General features: G+C 36.0%; 3 protein-coding genes and 1 pseudogene across 6 annotated transcripts; 3 read left to right on the forward strand and 1 right to left on the reverse strand.

Moving 5' to 3' along the window:
* The first annotated feature begins 587 nt into the window (after positions 1-587).
* Positions 588-1,760, forward strand: LOC140812503 (uncharacterized). 2 transcript variants are annotated; one of them, XM_073170781.1, is made up of 2 exons: positions 588-1,153; positions 1,340-1,760. In XM_073170781.1, exons 1-2 carry the CDS (start codon positions 757-759, stop codon positions 1,570-1,572), a joined length of 630 nt encoding a protein of 209 aa, XP_073026882.1. In that variant the 5' UTR covers positions 588-756; the 3' UTR covers positions 1,573-1,760. The 2 variants fall into 2 exon arrangements, with proteins under 2 accessions (XP_073026882.1, XP_073026881.1); XM_073170780.1 differs by having other exon boundaries at positions 609-1,153; positions 1,337-1,748.
* A 2,693-nt stretch (positions 1,761-4,453) lies between these two features.
* Positions 4,454-12,329, forward strand: LOC140811644 (uncharacterized). Its single transcript, XM_073169667.1, has 15 exons — positions 4,454-4,891; positions 5,943-6,092; positions 6,171-6,287; positions 6,382-6,466; positions 6,719-6,827; positions 6,921-6,988; positions 7,069-7,194; positions 7,263-8,203; positions 8,461-8,664; positions 8,748-8,808; positions 9,663-9,776; positions 10,548-10,661; positions 10,748-10,834; positions 11,412-11,488; positions 11,903-12,329. The coding sequence occupies exons 1-14, from the start codon at positions 4,764-4,766 to the stop codon at positions 11,436-11,438; spliced, it is 2,331 nt and encodes a 776-aa protein (XP_073025768.1). The 5' UTR covers positions 4,454-4,763; the 3' UTR covers positions 11,439-11,488; positions 11,903-12,329.
* Positions 12,330-13,253: 924 nt separating this feature from the next.
* Positions 13,254-21,414, forward strand: LOC140812931 (uncharacterized). 3 transcript variants are annotated; one of them, XR_012113792.1, is made up of 4 exons: positions 13,254-14,335; positions 15,352-15,824; positions 21,169-21,266; positions 21,391-21,414. XR_012113792.1 is itself a non-coding variant. In XM_073171316.1 (3 exons), the coding sequence occupies exons 1-3, from the start codon at positions 14,033-14,035 to the stop codon at positions 21,176-21,178; spliced, it is 786 nt and encodes a 261-aa protein (XP_073027417.1). In that variant the 5' UTR covers positions 13,254-14,032; the 3' UTR covers positions 21,179-21,279. The 3 variants fall into 3 exon arrangements, 1 of the variants encoding a protein (XP_073027417.1); XM_073171316.1 differs by lacking the exon at positions 21,391-21,414 and having other exon boundaries at positions 21,169-21,279; XR_012113791.1 differs by lacking the exons at positions 21,169-21,266; positions 21,391-21,414 and adding an exon at positions 16,309-16,563 and having other exon boundaries at positions 13,255-14,335; positions 15,352-16,202.
* LOC140812930 (putative receptor-like protein kinase At5g39000) lies at positions 16,795-21,924 on the reverse strand (annotated as a pseudogene).
* Positions 21,925-22,416: the final 492 nt, after the last annotated feature.

Genomic DNA, 22,416 nt, shown 5'->3' on the forward strand with positions numbered 1-22,416 from the left:
ATCCGTAAGACCGTCTCACACAATCTTTTGTCAAATTTATATATATATATATATATTTAAAAATTTATATAAGGTTGTTTGGACACGGTCTCTAGCTTGTCTGAGCCCTGCCAATAGAGGGGCCTATGGCCTAAGACAAACCTTTCTAGGGACTACTTCTTCTTGTGTCGGTACGTAATGTGCCTGCAGGTGGCGCGCATATGAACTAATATTTTTCATTCAAAACGAAAGATTTGGTGCGGACTGCTTTTATTGGACGTCATAATTAGGGGTGCATCAGAAAAATCTTAACATCTTTGTAAAAATTCGAAAAAAAAAAACATCTGTGTAAAATCAATGGGTATTTAATTTAAAATTTTATGTTTGTAAAAATCAAGCATAAAACATCATGCCGATGAAATAAATGTGCTTAATATATAAAAAAACACGATGATGTAAAAAAATTATTAACTTTAGAGAGGTGGTGTTGTGCTTCTTTGGGATTTGCTACTTTTTCCTATAGTTTTTTTCATGTGTGTGGATGAATTACATGCTGATTTATAATATATTACTATAAAAAATTTAAATTCCTCTGCATGTGAATTTGCATGTCACTCAGGGAATATATATATCTGTATAAATAGCACGTGTGTGTCCATATCTTTTTCGTCTTCATTTTCAACACAATAATTGATCTTGAATAAGACTCTAGGCCACCACTAGTTTTCAAAGAAGAGAGGAATTGAAAGAAAAATAGGAACAACAGAAAAGGGAAGAATGGGCAGTTCTCACACCAAAGACAAGTGCAACCCGAGTGAAAAAGTGGTGGAAAGTTTGAAAAACAAAGTGAGGCTTCTCCAAGGGGACATAAATGAAATGATGAGGATCAGAGAGAGTGAATACCAATCTCACGAGCGCGAATCGATCTTTTTCGAGCTCAAGAAAGCGGAGTGGAAGCGGGAAAGGAGAAGATTGAAAGGGGAGCTGAAGAGACTGAGAATGGCTTGTGAAGAAAAGGAAGAGATGAGGTCGAAATGCATGAGAAGCAAGTGTGATGAACATGACAATGGGTGGAAAATGGGGAGAGATGAAACTGTGGAGAAATGGAAACAGCTCTATCTTGCAGTCAAGATTGAGCTTGATGATCTTATCCAGAGGACTCATATTGATACAGGTAAATATTGAAAGAAATGTTAAGATATTGGAAGAATTTAATATGCTTGGTTTGGTACAAATTCTTTCTTTTTTTTAACCTTACATGTTTGCTTGGCTTGAAGGATTTTGCAGCAAATCCACTGCCCTTATTTTTATTTACACTGTTCAAATTAACTAATTGGCCTTCTTGTTTTCTTATCAGAAGGAAGAATGGACTGGAAAACAGAGGAAACAGACACATTGATGGAGTTGAAGAAGGAACTTCGATCCAAAGAAGAGAAAATCGAGATTCTACAAGCGAAGTTAGTGTCAGTGGAGGATCAAGAATCCATGAGGGAGAGGGAGATGGGAATATTAAGACAGAGCTTGAGAATCATGAGCCACAAGAAGAGAGCAACCACCTCGGCCAGAGGTCAATCAAGAAATTTAGACATATGAAACCATTTGCTATCCTTTTCACCGAGAGTAATTAGCTTAATGTTGCCTTAATTGTTGTTTGTTAAGGCCTAAGGGTCTCTTGTTTAGGTTATTTTGCCACTAAATCATTGTTTCACTTTGAACTAATTGTTGTTGTTTAAGAGATAAAAACTGATTAATTAAACAACCAAAAGATTCAATGATACTGAGACCTCCTCGATTCAAAATGAGACTGTTTTTTTCCAGTATGAGGACATTATGCACCTCAAAGGGAATCTTACTTTCGAAATAATGAGTTTTCTCCCAATACTAGAAAACACTTTCGAAATAATAGTACCATAAATATAAAAACAATGGCATAAAGTTGCATGGAACAATAGATTTGGTCATTTAACCAAAACTTTGTCAAGTGTTCAGGATGTATTGAGGAATGGATAGCCTCCTAGACTAACGTAAATTATGATAATCAGGTGAATTGTACTAGACAAATTTTCTACGATAAACTTGTCAGAAAAAATATTGACAGAAGAATTGAATGCTGACTAGGAAACTGAATTTTGACTTCGAAAATTATCATCATCACGTGAAAGATATAAATATATGTGAAAATTGAGCATTATGCTTAAAGTGCCAAATATAATTAAGTAGATTTACGCTAAAATGGAAGTAACACACAAAAACAAGATAATTTAATGCGGATTGCATTTTGATCGAACTTTTCTGTTCGATAAGTTTGCCAATTTGCTAATTTGGTTTGAGAAATCCAGCCAATGTCATGTTAGTATCAGAACATCACGTTGGAAAAAAAAACATTAAAATATAAAAAGTTAAAAAACAACAAGCTAAGACTAAAAATTTGAAAACATAAAGTATTAAAATCAGAAATAATCAAAAATTTATTATCAACTTTGCAATTTTATGTATCCAATGGAGATTAAAAGTCCTAACAAATATCTCTTATTAGAGTATGCATGTTGGTGGTGTTATAAAACACATCACCTCTTCAAAAATCGTAAGATCCACATATCACATACAGATTATATTAACATCCTAAATCTCTTATATTTATTTTAACATTCTTGTTATTCGCGGGTTTCACTATCACTCATCCATCTTTACTCTTATTTAAATTATATAAATATATCTTCAATTTTATTTATATTGTTTAAATGATTATATTTAAATAAATATTAAATTTTGTATTATTAAATCATTTCTTATTATTTTACCAGTGTTATTTATTTAAAATGAAAATTTTATTACTATAAATTTGAAATTAATGAGTACAACATAGAAAAAAAATCACACTTACATGTAATTAAAAACAACACATAAATTAAATATTTCGAAACATTTAAAATATTAATTTGAGGATTTTGGCTGTATTGTGCCCGCATACACTAATTCACAAAATTTCTTTATTATTTTTATCTATTTCATATATATATAAAAATAAGATTATAGAAAAAAAAATATCTTGGAATAGAATAATGTTTTAGGATGAATGAAATAATTTTTGAAAACTGATGAATATTTACGTTTTCTTTATAATTTTTCATATTATCAATATTTTTTATTATCAATTTTTTTTATTATCATTACAAATTTTAAAATAAATAAATGGGTCGGGAGAAGCCCAAGTGGGTGAGCCTCCCACCCCACGCCCTAAAAGTGCATGGTGCGTGTTTCCAGATGCTTTGAAAGGGCTTTGAATTTGGGCGATTAAACTTTTGAAAGCTCGAGTGATGTGACAATATGGACAAGTGTTATTGGTTTGAATACCAATATGGATGTCGTTGCATCTCTGAACAAATTCTAGAACTCTTCATATTCCCACAATGAGTGATGTTAGTCAACTTTATTTTCTAGGTGAAAAATAATTTAGGGAAATGACAATAGTTACAACCGGACAAAAACTTGTGTGAGACGGTCTCACGATTCATATTTTGTGATACAGATATCTTATTTGTGTCATCTATGAAAAAATATTACTTTTTATTGTGAATATTTGTAGGATTGACCTATTTCACATCACAAGAGACCTACTCTGACAACACCACCCGAGTTTCGCCCTTTGCACCCTGATAATTGCTATTAATAATTCACTTGTACATTTTATGTTTGTTGTAGAAAGAAGCTTCAACATCGATGATGAGATGTCTGGAGCTCAAAGTTATCTAAGTGAAACAGAGCTCTCTCTATATGCGATGATGGTTGATGGAGATGAATGGTTCGAGTGTTGATTTAAAGGAGTGGTGTCAGGGAATAAATAATTCAAGAAATAAGTTTATATAAAGTATTGAAGGATAAATTCGTCAATATATCAAAATCAACACAATTTATCATTCAAATAAAAATTATATCAAACAATACACAATTTATCTCATTACAATAATTATCTATATTTTATTATTTTATCTCTCCATAAATTATTCTAGGCAAAAACTCGTGTGAGACAATATCACGAATCTTATTTTATCAGACAAATATCTTATTTGAGTTATCAATAAAAAAGTATTACAATTTACGTTAAGAGTATTGTTTTTTATTATGAATATCGATAAGATTGACCAATCTCACAAATAAAAATTCATGACCCCATCTCACAATTAAAAGAAATCGAAAGCCATAAATACAAAATTCCCTTCAAAATAAAAGTAATATCTCTCTTCGCTCACCGTATAATATTTTATTATTTGGATCATATTTCATAATACATGAACTTAACAAATTAACACAAAACTAAGTTTGCTCAAACAAAAAAAAAACACAAAACTAAGTATATATGACATATCAAAATGTGTGTGTGTCTATATATATATATATATATATATATATATATATATATATATATATATATATATATATATAAGGGGCATTTCCGTCAAATCGTCGACGTCATGGCATAAAAATGTATTGCTGTCCCGTTGCCGGAAAATGTTCATACCCCCACAGCTTTCCGCCCCGGTTGCTTTTCTCATCTTCTTCCGTAAATTCTGTCCCCAATCAGCCCTCGCCTCCAGATCTCCGCCGCCACGCCATCTCTGTTAGTTGTTCGAAATCCAGGGGATTTTCCAGGCCTATTCGCCTGTATATGTATATAAATAAAACCTCCGATTCTCCATTTTTCAAAGCTTCGCACATGGCAGAAAATTGTCTAGATTTTTTTGGACGATTGTTTTTTTGATTTCAATTGTATATTGCGCTGTTTCATGACGTCATTGTCCATGTGGCCTGATAATTCAGCCTCCCCCGCCGCACAATCGACAAATTTCCAGCCGCCTCATAGACAGGCGACGCCCCCAGCGGGTCATTCCCAGCAATCTAATTTGAGACAAAGGTTCAAACTTTATGCCCTGATTTTACATCAATTTGGCATTTTTCCTGTACGCATAGATCCGGAGTGTATTATATAAATTCATTATCTTCTGTGCTGAATTCTTTGTTTATAATTTCATTTTCGAATTGAGGTAGGCTCAATGTTGAGTTAGTGTTGTCAAATTACGTGCTCGTGTTCATAATTTTTAAGTAGCTTATGCCGGATTCCCTTTTAAAGTAAAAAAATTGTGGTAAAATAGGATTACGTTAGCTTATGTTTAAAACCCTTCATAATTTAACTTTGATAGTTTGTTGAAATAGAATAGAGATTTAGGTCCGATGATTCAAGTGACGTTCACGTGCTTCTTGATTAGATTTTACTATATAATATGATATGCGAGATGTTTGTTAATTTTTATTTTACGCGCGAAAATTCAAATTAACGTGCATTTATTTGGCGGTTAATGATGCAAGCTACTTCTGAGGTTCATAAAATATTAAAATGAGATCGTTATTCGATTTAGATTTTTGGATTGAGACTTTTTTTACACGTCTCAGTAATGTTAAAAGTTTTAGATTATGGTTTTCCTTTTTACCATTTGTAGTCGCCCTTTTTTTATTAGCTATGGGGACAGACGTCTTAAATGTGACAATTGTCGTTTTCGAAGGTGCCAAAACATGAATTAGCTTGTATTTGATCAGTGATACACATTCTATTTCTTTCTTCACGTGGTATATGTGGATTTGGGTTTTATGATGACAAATGTTCTATTTATGTGCTTAACTGAAAACAAAATGAACGATCTTACAGTTGTGCTTTATTTGAATGCACGAAGTTCTTGTTATTTCACCAATTTGACCTTTCCTAAAATGTTATTTGCTGCTTACATTACATAGATTTGGTTTTTGTGTGTTTTATTCATATACCTTATTTCTGATTAGATATTAACTATATGGTTACGATTCTTATATTCTCTATAAAATAGGACAAAAGATTGCAAGACTTGGTGGCACGTCACACGTGTTTGAATGGATCCGTTCATTGTATTTGATATGATAAGTTTCATTTGCAGTAATGTATATCGCTTGTTAGCACGAAGGGAGGTATCTCCTCGAACAAAACGGGCCCCAAAAAAATTATGGGGCAAGACATCAAGTCATATTGATTTCTCGGGAATCAAATGTGAAATAGCTAAAGATGCCAGACAAGATCTCTTTTCATGGTATTATCTTCTTTTTATCTGTTTTGTCTTTGATGTATGGATGATTATCTTGTTTTAAAATAATTATCTGAACTCCAGGGCTGAGGCAGAGTCATTGTTACGTTTATCAGCCAGGTATTGCCCTCTACTGCCTCCACCAAGGTCTACCATTGCAGCAGCCTTCAGTGCCGATGGAAAGACACTTGCCTCTACCCAGTTAGTTTCTGCATTTCATTTTATCTCTATTGCATATGATTGTTTCCAAATTTAACCATTTTTTTAATGTTGCCATTGTTTTTAATGTTGGCAGTGGAGATCATACAGTAAAGATAATTGACTATCAAACTGGAAAATGCTTAAAGGTATTGAGTGGTCATCGGAGGACACCTTGGGTGGTAAGTATAATTGAACAAACTGTTGGGAAATATGATCCAATAATGTTCGTGGAATAATGTTGTTCTTTACTGAATGAAGTGATCAATTCAAGGGTGGAATGAAGTTTTAACTTTTATATTGACTTGTGCTTGGTGGCAGAAGTATATTATTATGGTTATTATTATTATTATTTGGGACAATGGTTTATATTTTGACTTTTGAGCTATTCTTTGGCTCTAACTTGAACAAATGAGCACCATTAATTTCTACAGGTTAGATTCCATCCACTCCATCCAGAAGTTCTTGCAAGTGGGAGTTTGGACCATGAAGTTCGATTATGGGATGCAAAAACTGCAGATTGTATTGGATCGCGGGACTTTTGTAATCCATAACCTTCAGATTTAAAAACATTGTTTTTCTATTTAGTTGATTTGAATACTGCTAATATTGCTTGTAAAATGTCTCTGCATCCAGATCGCCCAATAGCTTCAATTGCCTTCCATGCCCAAGGGGAAATTTTGGCTGTAGCTTCAGGCCGCAAGGTTAGAATTTCAGATTGTAGCAATTGCCCTTGGGTCTCGGCTTGAACGGCTTTGATATGTTGACTTTGTTTTTGGGGCAGCTCTATATATGGCACTACAACAGGAGTGGGGAGGCTTCCTCTCCAAGGATTATATTGAGGACATGCCGTTCACTCCGTGCTGTGCATTTCCACCCACATGCTGCGCCATTTCTTCTTACTGCTGAGGTATTGATTCTGGCATGCCTAGAAATTTTGTAATGAATTCATAAGTTATATAATGTTGCTCTTTACAGGTCAATGATCTTGACTCATCAGACCCTTCAATGACGCTTGCAACTTCCCCTGGATACTTGCGCTACCCCCCTCCTACTATATATCTGGCAGATACTCACTCTTCTTATCGATCAAATTCTGGAAATGAACTACCAATTATGTCCATACCATTTTTGCTCTGGCCTTCAATTGGCCGACGTGATGGAACGTCGCCTTCCCGGCAAAATAATGGGGATGCAAACCCTAATGCTTCACAACAGGTGGTGGATTCTTCAGCCTCTGTGCGACTTCTCACCTTTTCAACTCCTTCTGGACAGTATGAACTTGTATTGTCTCCGATCGAATCAAGTAGTTCTCCTGTGCGAGAAGATGTGCAAAATAGTTCATTAACAAGGGAAATGGATGATGCTGTTTCTCAGCCTGCAGTGGATGCAATGGAGACAGATATGCAGACTGAAGAGACAAGCAATCCCTTTTTTCCAATTGGCGACTCAGCATATTGGGAGATTCCATTTTTGCAAGGCTGGTTTATCGGTCAAAGTCAAGCTGGCCAACCTGCGTTGCTCCCACAAAATGGAGGTGCTGGTGAAGGTTTGTCTTCCTATAGTGCAATGGGGAACCCATCATCAATGGTTCCTCTGGTAATTCCAAACAACGTTGGAACGTCAAGGGTTTCTAGTAGAACAGGTTCACGTCATAGGTCCTCACGGCCCCGCACGATACCAGCAGTTGGATCTAGTGATGTTGCAGCTTTTAATGGTATTCCATCAGAGCAGGGCAATTCACAACCTTTCATGAACCAAGTTCAATCAGAGGTAGCCACATCTCTAGCTGCAGCTGCAGCTGCCGAATTACCTTGCACAGTGAAACTTAGAATATGGTCTCATGATGTGAAAAATCCTTGTACTCCTCTTGATACAAAACAATGTCTCTTAACGATTCCCCATGCTGTACTTTGTAGGTATGCATCACTTTACTATTGGTATCGAAAATTATTGTTTCCTTAATAGTTTGATAATTGACTGTCAGTTTTGTTAAATGGATCAACATCATTACTTTATTGAAGTTTTCTAGGACTTGTAGGGCTTTAAATTCATGATGCCATGGTAACTCACAGTATGTGAGCTATTGATTTTCATTACCATTTTTTGTGCCCTCTTTTATTTATATCTCCTCTGCTTCTCTCCAAATGTTGACTTGTAAGTTACATTACTGTAGTGAAATGGGTGCACATTTTTCACCATGTGGAAGATTTTTAGCTGTCTGTGTGGCGTGTATCCTGCCAAATATGGAAGCGGATCCAGGGTTCCAAGGCCATGTACGGCATGATGTAACAGGAGCTTCAACATCTCCAACCAGGCATCCGGTTTTAGCCCACCAAGTTGTGTATGAGCTTAGGATTTATTCCCTTGAAGCAGCTGCGTGAGTCTCAAAATATTTACCTAGCCTCCAGCTCCCTACATGGTTAAGCAGTTATTTAAACTGGTACATTTTTGCTATTGTAGTTTTGGCTCAGTTCTAGCATCTAGGGCTATCAGAGCTGCTCATTGTTTGACATCAATACAGGTTAGTTTTATTAATGAAACTTAAGTTATTGATTTCATATCAATGTAGTGCTCGTTTCATGTATTGAATGAAGAACTAAGTTTAGATAGTTTGTGTGATAGTGTGGATCCTGTTACTTGTAGTAAAAACCATATAACCCGTCTTGTTCATGTTGAGGAAGAATTTCCACCTGTGAAGGAAAATTTGTGTGATAACTTCGTGTGATTTTCCTTCCATTGTAGCAACATATTATTTTGCATCGTGCTCTGGCAGATGGTGGAGGTGTTCCAATTTATGTCTAGATTTTGGTCTTTTTTAAATGTTTTAAAGAACCCTTTATCATAACGTTTGTCATTCTCGTATTAGTAACTGATTCTATGGATATTTAAGCGAGGATAATGAACAGTTCATTGAATAAAGGCATTTAAAATTATATTGTGATAGTTAAGTTTTTTGATCATACTTCCAATTTTTTTTGTTCTTTTGGGTGCTGGTTGATGCTGTATTAGTAATGAAATGTACTAACTGAAAGATTTGGGTTTGCGCGGTAAATGAGAAAAAGGATATTTGTAGAGTAGATATATTTCATTTATGCAGCAGAATGGCACTATATTCTGTGGAACGGTGTGGATAGCTATTTACCATCAATCTTTTTGGCAAAAGATTTTACTTCATTTATAAACATCATGTTGGTGGATTTGATGCTTAGCCTGATGGTAAATATCTATTATAGCTTGGTCACGAAGATTGGATTTACTGGGTATTGTGCTTTTTGAATTTTGTTCAGACATCATAATTATTTGTTTAGTTGCCTAATTGTTAATGGAATTGTTAACAATTTGGACAATTGATCTCGAGTCTTTTTGCAATTGTAGTTCTCTCCTACATCCGAGCATCTGTTACTTGCCTATGGTCGGCGCCACAGTTCCCTTCTTAAAAGTGTTGTTATTGATGGAGATCGGACAATGCCAATTTATACTATCCTGGAGGTTAGATACGTGTGCAAATTGTAATTGCTACTTATTCCGTGAATATGACCAGTTAATTATAATGTTCCCTGGTAACTAGGTGCTTATTCATTATAACTTATTGATTGTTTTGGAAAAGGTCATTCATATATTGGTGTAAAGTTGCTTCTTTGTTCTCTAAGTAATTTCTAGTGAAAATATTTTGATCTAAGGATGGACATGCCACGAATTTTGTGGTTATTACATAAATAGTCTGGGAACCTTGGTCCAAAGCCATTGAACTACGGACTACCTTGGCCCAAAGAAGGTCACAGCTGATATGGTATCATAAATTCATGGACCATGATTTCAGTGCTCCCTGGATAACGATAGGAAATCCCAAGTCTCCATGAAGGTATCAGGAAACTGGAGCACGGGACTGTGAAGCTGAGACACTTCTGGTTGCACTTTTATTTTTTTTTGGCAGTGGCCACGGAAGATGGGGTTGGGGGCAGAGGAGATGCGTGATTATTATCTGAAAAATGAATGTTTGAGTTGCATACATAGGAGTGACAACTTGGAAACTATTGCGTTTTGTTTATAATCTAAAATTGTTCAATTGCCGTAATTCACTTGTTAAGGTATACAGATTACAACCACCAAGTCATGAGAAAAAGTGTGTATTGCATTTCTATTTGAATACTTGGGTCAGTTGAAGATATATGAAGTATATGTGGAACACTTTTGTGGTGTGATTTTTATTTTTCTTTATCTCTTGTTACACACTTCTCAGAATCTAATTTTATCTTGCAGATCTATAGAATTTCTGACATGGAACTTGTGACGGTTCTTCCCAGTGCAGAAGATGAGGTTAATGTAGCCTGTTTCCATCCTGCAGTTGGCGGTGGCTTTGTATATGGAACCAAGGTAAGTTAAACAAGTATGTCTACTTTTTGGTGTTTCGATCTTGTTTAGTAGTTTCTCTAATGTTGGTTTTCTTTTAAATGTTGCAGGAAGGAAAGCTCAGGATTCTTCAGTGTGATATATCTCATGGATTTAATACTGAAGTATCCTCTATTCCCGATTACAACATGTTTGAGGTATAGGAAGGTTTATTATTGCTACCCTTTGATTCTTCTCCTGCTATTTCTAAATACAATGTCTCGATGAAATAAATACACTACTCTTGGTGAAATTAAGGTTGTGCTTGGATCAAAGGATTTGATTTGGAGAAAAATTTGAATGGTCAATTTGAAACGACAAGAGTGATTTCAAATCCATTATAACCCTCATTGTATTTAAATAAGTTTTGTCTGGGAGCAGTATTTAAAATTCATCAAATATAAATTCATCCAAGCAACCAAATGAATTTTAAATCAATATGTTCAAATCCCTCCATCCAAGGACCTGCTGTCAAACTTTACTTGTCAAAGGAAAACCTTGTTAGAGATGTAGCACAGCTGATCTCGACTAACTTCATAATTGTCGATCACCCTTTGCAACTTCCTCTGGATATTCTTCTAGCGTTACAGAGATACCATATTCTCCAGTACCAATCTCAAAACCTGCATCTGGTGATATACTGTAGGGTTTGTGAGTGTCATATCTATAAATGTACTTGCTGTATGTAGTATTATATTCAATTGCTTACTTCAACTTTTGGTTTCTCGGTTGAAGGTTCCAGCATATACAATAGGAAGCTGATTTTATTGAGTGAAAGCGTTAAATGAAACGGCTCATACTGCTTGATTATGGTTAGTCTTTCACCTTTTTTAATATATGAACGCTGAATGCCATTCTCTTTTAGTTTTTTTTTTTTAAAATAAATTCTGTTTTAGGTTTTAGTGATACTTGAGGTTATCCAGCCATAAGATGCATTTATGTACAAACTTATCTGTCGACACTTTATGGATTGAATTAAAAACAATGATGTCTGTGTTCGCATACATTGTCTTCGAACTTGGGTTACAAAAACAGAGCGATGTTGACACAGACCATGCTTTATAAAAATATATTTGTTTTAAAAAACATGTATAGAAAAACTGAATACTTAAGACATGGTATCCATAACATAAAAGTGAAGTTTGTGCTTTATTCGTTCGATTTCCGTTGTCACAAATTCATGGCCGCTGATGGGATTCAGTATTAAAACACTTCTTCTTTTCCAGGTGTACTACCATCACCCGAGATAGGACATGGCTAGTGTATCTGTAGCTTGATGTACTACATCCCAATGGACAAGTGATGAGCCCTTGCATGTTCAAACATTGGGAATTGTTCGTTGCCATGTACAGATCTTTGCAGCTATCATCGCGGATACTGCTAACTTGCAAATAGGCGCTTTCTAGTTCGATATTGCTTGAACATTAAGGAAATGTTGCCTATATTTCCAGCTTCTGCTGGTTGACCGAATATTCTCTCCTTGAAGAGAGCATCAAGAAATATTGATCAGTTGTAAAATTGCGCAAAGTGTTTCGCTTTACATTTTCATTAATTATATGTAGCTAATATCTTTGACTTTCTTCCCTTTTCAATCATAATATTACACGATATGTTTTGCTTCGTTTGAGTATAAATAGAACTCTTTTTCAGTTACTTTCGTCTTTTTTTTTTATCATTATAATTTATATGAATACATGTTTGGATGCTGTATGAGATTTTAGCTGTTAATGTAAAAATATACAAAGGCACCATCATATTTATTTTCACAGGTCTTCCACCCTAGCATACAAAACTCGCGCAATCCGTACGGAACACTTACATGAGCTGTGGTTGTAAGGTAAGACCTTCATCGAGAACAAATTGGTGCTATATTATTGAAGTCAATTTTTCTATGACTGGGTTCGTGGTTCGACCTAAAATAGGCCTGATTGTCAATGATCCCGAAGACTCGAGCAGGTAAATTTCCAGTTCTGGAGTACTTGATTAACTCAAATAGGTCTCATCAACAAGTTTTACTTGACTGCATGTCGAACGCATATTGTTCTAGTAGGCAATGTTGCTAAGATAGAAATTTTAATCAGTGTATCCCATCCTCTGGTATTGGTTCTTTGGTTGAACATTAAGAAATTAAGTCGATAAGAAAAGTTTGAGTGATTCTCCGGCACAAGAGACTGAACACACACAATCCTCTTCCTTTGACCTGTTTGAATTAAAGGCAGAGTCTGAATTCATTGAGCTAATTTTGATTTTACAAAAAAAAAAAACTTGTTCTATTATGACCTTGGTGATGTCAATAAAAAGTTTCATTATCAATATGGTATGGGGCTTCAATGAACACGCAGCAGAACTGGCCGGACAATTCGGAACAAACGAACTAAAACGAACTTTTGGTGAGCAACTGTTGGCTTGATTGGCATAAAGGCAACCCACGTTAAAGAAATTAGGCATCCCACCCCAAGTTGTAATACTCAAATAAAATAAATGTGATAACTTGATTTAAAAATAATCAAATCTCAACATGGATTTATTGATTTTAATGAGTTTGAAAATTGGAACACTCGCATATTAATCAAACATATCTCGACAAAATTGTCTTCTAATTATTACTAGAAATCAAACCCACCAAAATAGTGAAATTACCCAAACATAATATCAATATCTCCTTAATCCTGTGGCAAAATCAACAGTCAATTTAAGCCAACACGACAATGAAAAGCATTTTTAATCACAACATTATGACGAACTGATGCATCGTAATTTCACAAATTTGTTCCAAAATTTGTCTTACAAATAGAGTGAATAGTAAGGGTGATGGTAAAATAGGGATTCCATAGCATACACGATTGCATTAGTTGATGTCTTCATCATCAAAGTCGTCTTCGAAGGAGTTGAAGAAGTCGGAATCGGCGAGGCGGTGAAGATCCAGCGCGATAGGGCCTTCGCCAAAGAGATCTAGAGATGAATCAACATCGTCGACGTCCATCGCCACCGTCACGCCGCCGCTCTGATCTTCCGTCTCGCCGAAATAGTCCATCGCTAGAGTTTTCATGCTCTTCCTTCTAGCTTCTGCTCTTTATGTGCATTTCGGACGAGGATCTGTAAAGAAATCGGTGACAAATTCCAAACATTTGATTGGGCCTTTTATGACTATACTGGGCTCAAATTCAATAGAATAAGGCCCAATATAGCTTAATTGGGCTAAAGCTGGAACATAAAACAAAAACGACAACTTTTGATGACGTAGATTTAGTTTTGTCTCGCCAAAATTTTTATGGAACACAGGTATAAATTCCCCACGTTTCAAATGTTTGGTGTCTGATTCATAATAAGATATCGTGGATAAGATCTTTGAAGCAATGGTGGCAACCTTTCCTCTCCGACTCCGGCATCACCTGTGTTCTTGCCAATCTAATCTGATTCTGCTACATTTCAGAAATCCCCGTTTCCAGTTTCATTCTCTTCGTTCAATCACAGTATCCAGTAATCATTTCCTACTCTCATGGCCACTGCTAGTTTGCAGGTCCCGCCGCTGGGACTCCAACTCAGAATCTTACAACCGTAACGACGAAGTAGAAGCATCATACGGTGAGTTTGATGACAACACGGAGCAGTGGACCGATGTTCTTCGAGATTATATCGATAGCATCTGGATTTTGAAGGTGACATTTCTCCCCTCTGTGTACCTTTTCCTTTCTTGCCGACTGATAAAAGATGTTGAATTATCCTTTTGGTTATGGCTTTTCACTAAGAGATGGAAATTAGAGTTGTGTGGAGGACTAGGGGCGGAACTGCTGCGGTGAATTTGCTTTTTTTTTTTTTAAATCGAAGTTCTACCTAAAAACTAAGCCAATTCGACTTATTGAGGTTCCTCAATCCACCTCAATGTTTAGGAGCGTCTGTGTTTACGCATGTTGATGTTGTTAACTTATAAAAAGTTTCTTGTTTCTCTTTGTGCCCAATAATTATCGGTTTGATTTTGCCATTGATGTGGTGTATTTTCATCATTATCGCTTCATGTTCATACTGGTGTTAGTTCTAGTGAAAACCGTCTCGGTTTATACTTCATACCAAGCCTTTGTCAGGTATAGAATCGAAGTTTTGAGTTACTAGCGATATTATACTTTGGGACTATGGTATTTAATGTTACAAATTATGGTTCTAGTTTTGATTATTGAAGCGATAAGATTATTCTAAAGATAAATACAAGAATACACAAGATTTATAGTGGTTCACTCTCGATTATGCGACTCGATGTGAGATTTTTGTCCATTTGTCGCCGCTACAAATTTTCACTATGTTGAAATCAAGAATACAAATATAATTTTTTTACAAGAAGTTGTCTCTCTCATAACTATTTTCTTGTCTCCCTCTCTCTATGTATATGATGATGATACAATGACATCTACCAACACATATTCCTAAAATATCCTTAAACAATTAATTAAGCTCGACAAATATATTAACAATTAAATCTTGTGAAGTTTTACCTTTTCTAACTTCTTGTCCTTCATAATGCAAATGGCTCCTAGGGGATGTTTGCATTGTTGGGTTATATGTGTACACATGTACTTCCATGTGCGTGTGTGTGTCTTTGCTTGGTAGACTATTTTTGCCCCAAAGATAGGAAATCCCGCCATAATTTTGTTGATGAAGTTCAAATCTTTTGGCAGTGCAGGTTTTTCGATCCTTTGGATGGTTGCTTCCGCCTATAATTTTAATATTGTTGTTTGCAAATGGCCTTAAAGCTTTTCTCATGGCACTAGCACTTCCCATCGGACAGTCAACTTTCGCATTTGCATTACAGAGAATGCGAAATTCAGGGAAAAACAAATCAAAGCAAAATACTAATACAAAAAAGAGAAGATCTCGCACTCGTGCATCAAGGAAAGTTAAATATGAGGAAGCTAGGATATGGGCTGGAAAGAAAGAAAACCACCCTTGGTTTTCGAAAAATGATGTTGCACAATATAACATGGACAATAAAATAGCTAATTATGGTGGTTGGGATGAGTTAGAAACTGGCAGGCATCCTAATATAGGGTCTTCGAGAAGTCCAGCTCAAAAATTAAGTGGATCTCAGGCTATTGATACAGAGAAGAGTAAGTTGAGCTGGAGATCGAGTGAAAGTGGTACACCTTTATTGCTGAGGTTGTTGGTTGCCCTTTTCCGTTTTTGAGTTCTTGGATTAAAGTTCTTTGATCATTACACCGATTCAATACTAGGTTTCAATGATATTTTTATAATGTGCAATGTGCTAGTATATATTCCAATGACCGGCCAGTTATGGAATTGGTGGATCACTTTGACACTCTCAAGTCTTTGATTTAAGCCCTCAAAAGTTGTACGTTGGCTCGAAGCTAAGCTTGATCTACAGGAACTACAATATATTAGTTCAATGAAGCCAACATCATTCTAGTTCTTCGGCTCAAGTTCATGATGTTACCTGCACTAACTTGGTGTTCTCTTTGTAATCTGGGATTTATTTTCCACCATTTTTACTCTCTCTCCATTCATCTTCAATAGAAGGTAACATGCTGCTACTACTCTTGAGGACACAATTGTTTTTCACTAGTTATTATGCACACGTTTAACATGCAGAGAATTAGAAGTAATAAGTAACATGGGACTGCAGGGGTGTTGCCATGGGATCTTCAAGAGACAAAGAACCGGTTGGAAACATGGTCGAACTGATTGATTTTGTTGTTTCGATTGTACCCGATAAATGCTGGCTTGGATGTCTTTGATATAACTAAGGTCTGAGCTAATCAAATGATAAGAGGAATGGATATGTCCCTTGTTTTGGAGAGAGCACAGAAAAACACTAAGATAATGTAATTCTTTGTCTTTAGTTATAGCTGTCCGGTTCCTTCTCCCACGGGATTATTCAGTCTCCTTTAGAATTTTCTTATCACAAATGGATGTGAGCAGAATGGGTTCCGTTAGCAAATACTGGGTCTCTATGCCCTCTTGACTCAATAGAAAACCATCCTGTAACTGATAGATTCTGCTCGTTAGGTTAACATGTAAAAACGCCCTTTGGACGATCCTGGGAATTTTCAACAATCACCCGCATGAACTTCGTTGCCAGGCATCAGGAAAGTGTTCTCGCAAGCGTCAGTAAATACCTTAACTTTTTTGGCCTTGAATTCATTGTATTCTAATGTTACATCAATATGAATGCTATACATATGAGTAGCGCTCATATTTCATGTGTAGATTGACTCACAAGGACACAAGAACTGCACTATCCTATTTCATGGTTGTGCCTTATATGAATGGCAAAGCATTAGTCCTATTTGTGAATTCTACTACTTGTGGAGTGAATAGTTTTTTGTAGCGCTGTCTCTTTAAGCTCCAACTGTAATTCATGATATCCTTGCAATGATCGAAGAACAAGAGGCATCATTGGTCGGTACTTTGGTTGCTGTTGGGTGCATAAAAGACCAATTCGAATGCATCTTAAAACTTCTTCCTGTGAAAACCCTGATACCCACGTCGAAGCTTCCATAAGATATAATGGTTTCTCTTCACTCCACAGTTTCCGTGCCTGAAAATTGTTAGACAATCATGTATATGCACTTATGTGTTTATGCATGCAGCTATACATCCCATAATAAATTAAATTCATATTAAAATTCTTAGATCCATTGATTTTTCGCACGTGGATGTGGAGTAGCTTTGTTTCAATCGAATCCCCTGCAAAGTTCACTTTTCTTAGTTCCATTGTGGAAGACTAATGAGTATGTAGAGCTGCAATCTCATGCCATTATTGCATTAAAAAAGAAAACGAATAATGGGTTTTGAGGAGCAAAAAGAGAGATGGAAAAACATTTTAAATCTTTGGATTTGGTACTTGGATAACCTTTATTGTTTACTTTCAGTGGTAGTCTTGATTTTGTGGATATGTGCTATTTTTAGTTATTTATTTGTCTGTTGTAGCATGTATTATTTAACTAAATTACTGTGTTTGGGTTGAAATTGTCAATGCTTAATGTACCAGTGAATACTTAATACACCTCTATATAAATATACTCACATAAGCAATTAGGTCCAAGCCCTCCTTAGAACTACGGCGGTCTTTCATGCCACTTACTATCTCCAACACCATAACTCCAAAGCTATGAATGTCTGATGATACTGATATTTGGCGGCTCGGATTGCATTCCATGGAGGCGGAGGCATAATCATTGCCCATATAACTTACAGAAGTTTAATATTTTATTCATCAATATCATGATTATTATAAAGAGAGAAAAATACTTACAGAATATAGCATCAGTAATTCCTCCAGAGGGAATGTTATGTCAGATAAGAAAGTAGAGAAGTTTAGAAGCTTACCTTTCATCATCAAATAACACAAGGGGAAGATCTTTGCCAGGCTTATTTTCGAAATCGAATGAAATTTTAGGATTCATCTCGGTGTCCAATATAATATTGTGGGGTTCGAGGTCACTGTAAAGTTTTCTCAACTCTGAATCTTGGTGAAGAAAGAGAACTCCTTCAGCAATCCCGCTGATAATTTTGAAGCGCTGTGTCCAAGGAAGCTGATCACGTCCTGATCGTTCACGGACAGCCATTATTTAGTAATACCACAGCAGGAATAACAATTCAGAATCTCCAAAAGTAATTTGTCTAATTAAGAAATACTATATAGGGGAGAGGTGTTAGATGTTGCAAATTTTCAGAGTTACTAACCAAATAAAACGGCATGTAGACTCGTCTCGGCCTTGAACTCATATGCTAGTATAATTTCTTCTCCATGTATGGTATATCCTAATAATTTTGTGAGGTTTGGGTGCTGAAGTTCGGATAGTAAGTACATTTCAAGTTTGAACTCATTATGTCCATACTCTGAAAGGGAACTCCTTTTAACCGCAATTACCTGTCTTGAAGGTAACACAGCCTGTACAGCAAAAAAAAAAATGAATAATGTATTATCAAGAAAATTATGGTAAATTGTACCTGGTCGTCTTTAAAGTCAATGCAGCCGGTCTAGGAACATTACCTTGTAATAAACACCTCCTATACCTTTACCAATCATATTTAAATGGGAGAATCTATTGGTGGCAAATTCGACTGTAGCCCAATCCAACTCAGTTGCTTTTATCCCAGCTGCATATTCTTTTAGAAGACTGACCCGCTTCTTCATAAGAAGTTTGTTTTGTCCTATAGAGTGAATAGATGAACAGTCAGTGTTCTATTTAAGTGAGATGTGCTTTTAAATGAGCCAGGAACGAAAGAAGTTAACTTGGAAAGAAACTCTAAGCTTAAAAGGCGATTAAAAATATAGAAATGCAGTGTTAAGGAATTAAGTTAGAGTGGACCTTAGGAAATTTTGAATATTAGCAAGACCTATTCTATATATTAGAAATGAAACTATCTTTCAAGGACAATTGTTAATGGACATGTCAATAAATAAGGTTCTCAAATCTATTTTAGCCACGAGACTACTTGATATTGAGACTTCCAATTTGTTTTTGGGAGATCGTTCTTCTTGTTTCCAGAGTACACCCCATTGCCGAAATCTTGGCTGCCTTGTTATTGATCTGGTAAATGTTTCCCTGGATGTCAGCTTAGCATTGACGGTGTTTTGTTCTTTTGAAGAATATGAAATATTCAGCTCACTAATGGAGGTGGTTGTTAGATTCTCGGTGCTCGTTGATGAGATAATTTCGTCAGCATAGGGAAAGACGTCAGAAACATCTTTCTCGTCTGTTACTTGTCTTGAGCTATCGTGCTGCTTAAGTGCTGACTCAAGCTGTAATACAACTTTAGCCATTGTTGGCCGTCTCTTTGGCTCATCGTTTAAGCAACTTTCAATAACTTTCACAAATGCCTTCAAGCTATCTAGTGAGATATCCCCCCGCAGATCTGAACTTATGATCATTTCTAGTTCTCTTTCACTAATCTTCTCTCGCGCCCATATGGTTAGACTCTGCTTATCTTCTTCAACCCTTGGATCCAGTGCCGGTCTCCCACATAATACTTCCAATAACACCACACCAAAGGCATATGTGTCACTTTTTCTTGTTAGTTTACGAGTTCTAAAATAATGTGGGTCAAAGTAACCAAATGTGCCTTTAACATTTGTGCTGACATAACTATGCAGCATATTTCTGGTTTCAGGTTTAGCCAGGCCAAAATCCGAAATCTTAGCCTCAAAATTTTCATCCAGCAAGATGTTTGAAGACTTAACGTCACGATGTATTATTCCATGGCCTGTGTGAAGATAATCTAGTCCTCGGCCAGCTCCGATGCAAATGCTAAGTCTCTGATTCCAGGACAGAGAAGGTGAATTATTGCTGTCATCAGCTTTTTTGTAGAGGTGGTCGGCCAATGTTCCACCAGGCATGTAATCATAAACAAGAATCATTTCATGATGCTCATTGCAATAACCAATCAAAGAGACTAGATTACGATGCCGAAGCTCAGTAAGTGTTTCAATCTCTCTCCAAAACTCGTGCTCCCCTTGCTTGGAATTTAATCTTAACCTCTTTATGGCAACGATATCTCCCCCATCATTGAGAAGTCCTTTATATACTGTGCCAAATCCACCGTTTCCAATTACAAGTTCATCATTGAAATTTTGGGTGGCCGCACGGATCTCGGCCAATGAAAAACGAAGACAGAGTCGTTCTCCCTTGACTGATTGCTTGTTTTCCTTTGTTGTAAGATTATTTTCCCAAAATTGCCTTAATCTATGAACAATGATGTTCACCAAAACAATCATACATATGGCTGCAGTAGCAACTGCATTGCTGTAGCCAAGAACAGATACAAAATTATGGAGAGTCCCGGATTGCAAATCTTGTGCTGTAGGCAATGGATTTGGACAGGCAAGACTATTATCAGGATTGCTCAACTTGAATATTTCAAATCCTTCAAGGGGCCGCTCTCTGTCAATGGATTCATCACTGGATGGCAAGGAGATCAACAAATCACGTTTACCGTCTTGTTTGTATCCCTTCATTGCCAAAATGTAGTTCCTATACAAGATGATGCGATACCATTACTATCTGTCCTTGTATCAGCATCCATATTGGCAATCACGTGGTTAATGAGGAATTCAAATTTCTTGTGACGACTTTCTGCCATCTTGAGCCCTGACTTGGAGAAATGAATCCTTACCAAGTACCGAAACCCCACGTCTACAGATATTTTCCAAGCTCTAGTTTTTGCCCCGTGTCGTTTTTGTGTGGGTATAATCTCCCCGATACCAATCATCTGGTCCGAATCATCTGCTGATAGAATAGAATCCTGTAGGATATTTAGTTTATAAATTATTTCAAGTGCAGTGCTGTTATCGATGTATACCATAGCCTTCTGTCCAAAAACTAGTGCTCCAAGATCTACACCATGAAAGTAAGAAAGATCATTAGGCACCGAGATTATCTCTATGCCATTTATAAAAGCATAAATCCCATCTTGTGGTCGACTACTTGCAGAAGTGAAAACAAGATCCAGTATTTGATTTTCTTCTATGTTTATGCAGAATTCCTTAACAAAAGTATTCACACCTAGAGCATCAGCAGTGAGTGAAGCACTAAAGTTGCCAAGCAAAATGAAGGCTCTGGATTCGACAGTGAACAGGTCTTTTGACATTTTAAACCCTCTGTACCGAGTCGGATTAAAGTGAAGTCGAATTAATTTCAGACCTGGATTGACCTGGAATGAATATGAGAACTTAGAACGAGAGATTTTTGCTGTTTTGTAGGGAACTGGATCGGCAGGTGCTATTAACTGGCTCATTATGCTTGATCTAGATGACGATCCCTTCATTTGTAGCCAAGATTCGACTTCCGTGTTCACATCTCCATACCATTCCCTGCCATCGATTGCTACTGAAGTTCCAGTCGAGCCACAATTTACAGAAATATCGCCCTTAAGGTAAGCCTGGTTATAGCTTGCTGTTGCAACTGCAAATATAGTAAGAAGGGAGAGAAATATTGGGAGAGCAACTGAAATCAGATAAAGATTCATGCTGTGATTTGTGCTTTAGGGTCAACTGCTGTATGGATGTTTATTCATTCATGAAATCTGTTCATGCATGGAATTTTGTTCATGGGACAATTTATGTTAGAGGTGCTACTTCTCCTATCCAAGAATCGTGAGGTTAATGTTAGAAAACATGGATAACAGAGAGAAATGACACCTTATTTGCATTTCAATTCAGATTGGGAGTTAAAAGCAACCTTAATTTGAACAAAAACTAATCAACTACTTTGACTTGGACGTATTCTTTGGTTTGGTTCCAGGGCCGGATGATTAAGACACTTGTTTTTTTTGTTTAATAGTAAGGAAATGTCGAAATTCAACTGTATATGTATGTTTAAGTATTTTTTTTCCCTTAATTCTAACCTTCACCTTAAAAAAATAAATATAAAAAGGTCAATCATTATCTGGTGGGTATCTTTTGAGTCTGCTAATTGAATTGTTGGGTAGTGCAATATCATATATCTAGATGTATGCTTGACTAATTTTATTTTTCTAATCTAGAAGTGTCAATTCGGGTATCGGATTGAAGCATGATTATCAGAAGTATTTTTTTAACATGAATCCGAACAACTGGACACAACTGGACTGACCTGACCTTACCAGTCAACCTTATTTGTTTTTAAAGAATATTGTATGTTTTAAAGCAGTCATTACACAAATGTTTAATATAGATTCTAATAATTTAATACTGAAACAAAAATAAATGAATTTTAATATACAGCCATGTTATAATAAAATTTCTGAC

Source organism: Primulina eburnea, chromosome 14 (genome assembly GCF_022965805.1).
Source record: "Primulina eburnea isolate SZY01 chromosome 14, ASM2296580v1, whole genome shotgun sequence".
In the NCBI taxonomy this organism is placed as follows: domain Eukaryota; kingdom Viridiplantae; phylum Streptophyta; class Magnoliopsida; order Lamiales; family Gesneriaceae; genus Primulina; species Primulina eburnea.